Source organism: Diadema setosum, chromosome 3 (assembly GCF_964275005.1).
Source record: "Diadema setosum chromosome 3, eeDiaSeto1, whole genome shotgun sequence".
NCBI classification, from domain to species: Eukaryota; Metazoa; Echinodermata; class Echinoidea; order Diadematoida; family Diadematidae; genus Diadema; species Diadema setosum.
In genome coordinates this window covers 29,577,735-29,584,251 of record NC_092687.1, presented here as the reverse complement: position 1 = coordinate 29,584,251, position 6,517 = coordinate 29,577,735, and the positions used below count along the sequence as shown (strand labels likewise).

The following is a 6,517-nucleotide window of genomic DNA, read 5'->3' as shown; positions in this document are numbered from 1 at the left end:
TGATCCAGATTATGTCTACGGTCGATATGGCTTAGATGTTAATTACGCAGTCAATTACTAAAAACTGATTGTCTTCGTTTGGTGCAGTATCGTTTAATTGTTTATATGTACGTAATACTAAATGTTCATTGGTAGTTTTCAAAAGGTCGTTTAGAGAATGATAAGCTGTCACGATACCACTACACTTTCCCCCATGTTCATTCCATTCATGTTTTTTTTTTTTTTCGTTTTTTTTTTAATCTCGAAATAAAGGCACTCTGAAAGTGTGAAGTTAAGGCATACGTTGTAAAGACCGCAGGCAAACCATGCCATACCAGGTTGCAGCCATCATTTAGGGTCAAAAGAAGAAAAAAAAATGCAATGACATGATTAAAATCATGATTACCGTTTATTTAATATTGTGATACAAACTGCAGAAGATGAGAACACTTATCGAAATTAGTAATCGTTTTCTTCTAGTTTTGGATCTGGGATAGACAGTGAGGTATGTAAAACAATAAAACAATCTAAATATCAAAGTACATGGATACATATGTACATATCATAGATTAATGAATAGACAATTAAATGCATTTGACAAAGAGAAAGGCAAACAGACGGTCGTACGGATAGACAGAGAGGATGAGAGAGACGGACAGACAGAGGAAAGGAGAGAGGGAGAGACAGAGATTTGCAGCAGAAGTTTCCTATTACAATTTCCCAAGTTTGATCCGTCAGTGGTTTGTAAAGCCTTACTACTAGTATTCTGCGCAGTGCATCGCATAAAGGTTTGCTGAAACAATTTGCCATGACCACACGTAAGTTTTCCTGTTGGCGATAAACAGACCTCCGCGTGCTCGAGGTAGACGTTTGCTTTTATTATTTTGCTTTGTCTTTACATCGTGGGATCGGATTCTCATACAGGCAATGCAGTCAGTGGCATGACAAATATAAGTGCTGGCAGAAGAATTTTTTTTTTTCCTCGGGGTTGGATAGAGAACGGTGTCAAGCAAGAGCTGTTCTGAGGACTGGCATTCGGGTTAAGGAGGTTGCAAAAAGACTGTTTCTAGCCAAGTTCCACATTGGCTCTCCTTGAAGGTATGCAACATTCTATTTCGCTTTAGCAGTTCCCTTCTTGCGGATCCCAAGCTGATTAGATATACTAACCAAAGTGTGTATCAGGTGCTAACAATAAGACGAGATAACCCCTCGACCTCTCCATCTTTGGCAATTCGAATGACTTAAAGAAGAGATGTGAGATCTCGTTCTCTTTTGTTCGAAAAGGCTAGAAGGCAATATGCGAAATCTTGTTTTTTCGAATTTCGGGTAACAAATAGAGTACGAGGATTCATCTTGGTGGCAATAGTAAACGTAAGTTCCGTTCATCTCTTTAATGGGAGGGGGGAGGAAAAATGTATAAGGAGAAACATTACGTTAAAAGTGCAATAGCACTTTCCTTTTCCTCTGGGAGCCTTCACCACATCAAATCATGCAAATGCGAGCCTTCACCAGGAACCTCTTGTACAGCAGTAACCCGCGTGCAGCCGAACACGGCAGTCGTAATTCTGTTGGCCTGTTCTGCAGAAAATTCGAAGTGTTCGAATGATGTGTAGTTAGGATCGGCAGAATGTCTTACCTTTGCTAGCTCAGAAATGATATAATTATCATAAACAGTCTTGTCGAAATGGAATATAAATTTTAAGATGCATTGTACCATGTCAAGGGTGTTAGAGGTTATGAATGAAAACATGGAATAGGTCAGTAGAAAACACAAGAGGAACAGACACTACTAAAAAAAAAATGAAACTTGATTCAGAATATTTGTGTGTTTTTCTTTCGCATAAACAAAAATCATTATATGGTCAGGTGATTGTACACATGAGACATAATGTTAAACAGCCAAATACGTTTTTTGTCGGCCAGAAATCACAAATTTATCTGATTATTATTTCTAGTATTCGCTCGGGCTTTACGTTTCACGTTAAGACAGCAGATCATTTCTTAGCAAATTTATAGCAAATATTCAGCAGAAATATCTTTAACAAACCTTGACATTCACGTTTGTTAGTTAGTTAGTTTGTTTGATTGCTTGTTTGCTTCATATATTCAACTTTTTTTCGACATCATAATTTACGACATTTTGTATAGATACTGAAGTGACCGCTGAAACTCTATTTTCCCTTCAAAATTTGCCAATAATAGATGTTAAATAAATTGGGAAAAAGGAAACAAGACAAACTCAAAAGTCAACATGCATGTCGGTTAAGCAGAGTGCGTTTTCTTGTCTTCACTCTCTCCCTCCCTCTCTCTCTCTCTCTCCTTCTCTCTCTCTCTCTCCCTCTCTGTCCATCTCTGTCACACACACACACACACACACACACAGACACAGACACATTTCCTCTCTTTGGAACGATCATCATGGCGCCTTTTTTTTCTCATTCCGCACGTTTGCACATCCTAAACAAGATGAGTACTTCCTATTTAAAGCCGATACTTATCGGGCCTAGTACTTCAACCCAACACACAAACGCATTCACAATCTCTCCCTCTCTCCCCTGGACCAAAAGTCGGCTGCTGAATGAACACGCCTAACAGTTTAGAACTGATCCGCAGGTGCGTTCAATTATGAAACTATACATTTCATCCATATCCAAAACTGTGTTCCACGTGAAATCTCAGTTACCGTAAGTTCATGTATGAAAACGTCATATATATCTCTCCTCTACTTTCCCAGTGGCCTTCATGTATCATGATAATAGCTGGCATCCTTGCTTTACATAGCGTGAGTGAATAAAAATTGAAGAGTTTGTTCGCAAAAATCCGATAAGTCCATATTTGCCAAATGGAGATATTTGCGATTAAAAGTCAAGAAAAATGAAGAGAATAATAAGAAAATATTTGCTTCTTTTGACCATGACTTCAAAAATGTACCTTTATATGTAGTGACCAATATGTCATTTAAAAGGTATTATTTTGTACTTTATGACAGAGACCGTACTTCAAAATCTTCAAAAATGGACTTATCGGTTTTTGCGAACAAACTCTTTAATTGCAGTCAGGGTAAAATCAGACGCTTGCATAGAGTTGTAACCCATTGATTAACAAAAATGCTTATTTCCCTATTCTTTATATTAATTTCAACTAATTAACCCCCTTTTCTTTGAGAATAGGTTTTTTCCGTAGATTAAATACACAAGAAATGTAGTTCTCTTTAATATTAAAATATTAACATGCTAGTTTGTTTAACTCATCAAAAGGAACATGAAGGTTGTGATCATAAAACTATCGTTCCAAAACTTTGAAATAATTGCCATTTTGCTCAGGACATTTTTTTCTTTAGAAATGAAAAAGAAAAGTATGACAGTGTCAGAGCGGAAGACGAAATTCATCATTTCATTTTTGCTGTTCATAAATACAAACTTGTTCGCAATGTTTCGAAACTGAGTGTCGCTCATTCTTTATCTTACATCTAACAGAAATGAGACTTTAAAGGCAAACTATCGTGACCCCCCTAAAAAGATGATAATAACATTCATACAAATTCATAAATCATTTTACTTCTCTTCTTTTTTTTTTCAGCGTAAAGCGAAAACAGCAGGGGACATGCATCTCATGAACAGCGTCCCTCTCGTCCTGTTCATTCTCATACACGGCCTCATCTCCCTTTCTACAATGGAGACGGTCTCCGCAGCAGATCCACCCTGTCTCATCGACCGGGCCAGTCGCGGCGCGTACTGCTACGGGATGGGATTGTCTTCGGTGCCTGGACATCTACCCGGCAACACTGAGATTCTCGATTTGAGCTTCAACATGATCACTGCCTTGTACAACACGTCATTCTTCGCCTACAAGCAACTAAAAGATCTGATCATTGAATCGAACGACATTTCGTTCATAGATAGCGGCACGTTCTTGGGTCTATCATTTCTGCATAGTCTGGATCTATCCAACAACAAACGCCTCCCGGTACTACGCGGGTACATGTTTGCAAGCACTGGTCTTACAAACATTCAGGTAAATGGCAGTAACCTTGCACACGTCTCAGATGACGTCTTCAGGGTAATGGCCACATCATCAACATTGGGCTTACGTAAGAACGTTTTACAGAACGTCAACTGGACTGACTGTCACAACGTGGCACTATTCTCTGTATCACTTTCATTCAACAAGTTTGCGGAGTTTTCAGAAAAGTCTTTTGTAATGAGGTGCATCGTAGATTCTCTCGATCTGTCCTATAACCCGATACGACTTGTTAGTCCAGCCACCATATCTTCCCTCAAGGTCAGAAACCTCGATATGAGCGGAATACTGTTATCAGAGAAAGAGATCCATCACCTCTTTGAAGGTGTAAGGTCATCGACAACTATAGCATCACTATTTATCAGGGAAATAGGCCTCAGTTCCCTACGCCCTGGACTATTTAGTGCATTACATGGAAAACAGCTACGCCTGCTACATCTCGGCTGGAATGAACTTCAGCAACTCATTCCAAGAGGGTTTGAAGATTTGACAGACGTCTCTGAATTGAGACTTGACGCCAACCAGTTGGAAGCAATTGAACCTAGCCATTTTTCCGGTATGTCTTCGCTACGAATGCTGTCCCTTGTAGGCAACAATATTTCTATCATAAATGTGGACAATCGTGAGTGGAATGCGAATCTTAGCGCACTCTTCCTAAATGCGAATGAGTTCGTGCGAATAGGAACGCATGCACTGAACGGTTTGAGGAATCTGAAGATATTAGATTTATCTTCCAACAATTTGGACGCAGTAACGCACGTTTCGCTTTCCGATCTAGAGTCGTTGAATACTCTGAGTTTAGCTGACTGCTCGATCACTGGTGTACTTCAACTGAACGTGCATTCGTTGAAAACCTTAGACTTCCATGATACACAAAGAATTCCCCAAGCTATGGTATCCCCCGGAATACTTCAAAGAAAAACGCCCCTGCTCCAGACAATAAACTTTGAAAACACTAATATACACGCTCTCGATCTTTGGGATATCAATCGAGGAATATCCTCCTTCGAAGGGCTGGGAGATTTACGTATATTGAACCTTGGTCGTACCAACATGTTTCTTGTACCCGATAGGTTTTTCCAAAACCTGACCAATTTGAGAGAGTTATACCTAGATGAAAGCACGTTGTCTTTGAAAGCTTCGCTGCTTGAAGGCCTAACAAGTCTACGAAATCTCAGTCTGGCAAAAAATGAGATATTTTACATTCCTGACGATTTCCTGAAAGATACAATTCAATTACAAGAAGTATCTTTAGCTTCCAATAATCTCCCATTCTTGAACGGCGATTTGTTTAGAAACGTTGTGAAATTAATCCGATTAGATCTTTCATTCAATAATCTCGTCACGCTGCAGATCACAACTTCAGAGACTATACTGCAAAGTCTGTCGGTAATCAGTTTGGGACAAAATCCATGGGTTTGCAATTGTTCCCTTGAGTGGTTACCCAAATGGGTCGCTAAGAGGTCTATCAAACTTGAGTATAGCGCCGGAACCAGATGTTCTAAGGCCGGCTCATTCAAGTCAGCTGCAGGAAAGCTTTTGATTGAATTTGATCCAGTTAGAGAGTGTGGTCCGCATTATGTACTCTACTTCTCAGTGGTGGTCAGCGCTTTAGGCACTACACTCGCTCTGATCCTTATCTATTACAATCGTTGGAAACTCAGGTATGGGCTCTTTCTGTGCAAGATCCACTTGATAGGTTACCAAGAAATCGTCCCCCAACAGCAGAGGGAGGATTTCCAGTATGACATGTACGTTGTCAACCACGATGAGGACGAGGTTTGGACGGAGGAGATCTTTCGACTTGGTCTAGAAGAGAATCTGCCTGAATATGACCGACTTGCCATTGGAGATGAGGCTCTAACGCTCGGGATGTACTACTTGGATTCCGTAAACCTTCTTGTGGAAAACAGTTTCAAGGTTGTCTTTCTCATCAGCGGAAATGCTATTATGGACCACATGTTCCTTCTCAAATTCCGACTCGCCCTTGATCACGTTAATGACGTCCAAGTAGAAAAGATCGTGATTGTGTTTCTAGAGGAAATACCGGACGCCGACCTGCCATTTCTGATACGTCTTTTCCTCAGTGATAATCGAGCGTACCTCATGTGGCCGCAAGACCCTGAAGGGCAGCCCTACTTCTGGGAGAAGATAGCAAAATATATGACAATCAACAGATACTGTAACCCACTTGTTCCTCCGTAGTGTATGACAGTGAAGTTACAGGATGTTTGGTCCCACAGGTATATGTAGTATGTATACACCCAAGTTCGAAATTCATGAGAAACCATTAAGAACAATTACACAATGGTTGTGTGATTTGTTGTTTCGGGTTCCTGTCAGTACCAACCTTTGGCACGTAATACTTTACATTTTCGGCGTTCTTGATCATGAACCTTTAAGGAAATATCAAATGCAAATGAATCTTAAACATTATATGGTGAGTCAATGATATCCTCAACATCATTTATGTGCCCAAATGAATATTCGAATATCCATGTCATACAAGTTTGTTTTT

The 6,517-nt window shown here is 39.9% G+C and overlaps 1 protein-coding gene across 1 annotated transcript; it reads left to right on the top strand.

Moving 5' to 3' along the window:
* The first annotated feature begins 3,582 nt into the window (after window positions 1–3,582).
* LOC140246761 (uncharacterized) lies at window positions 3,583–6,266 on the top strand. Its single transcript, XM_072326098.1, has one exon. It carries the CDS (start codon window positions 3,583–3,585, stop codon window positions 6,202–6,204), a length of 2,622 nt encoding a protein of 873 aa, XP_072182199.1. The 3' UTR covers window positions 6,205–6,266.
* Window positions 6,267–6,517: the final 251 nt, after the last annotated feature.

Bases quoted from the DNA above. Each gene is read 5' to 3' on its own strand.
- LOC140246761 (XM_072326098.1), top strand. From the start codon at position 3,583: ATGCATCTCATGAACAGCGTCCCTCTCGTCCTGTTCATTCTCATACAC.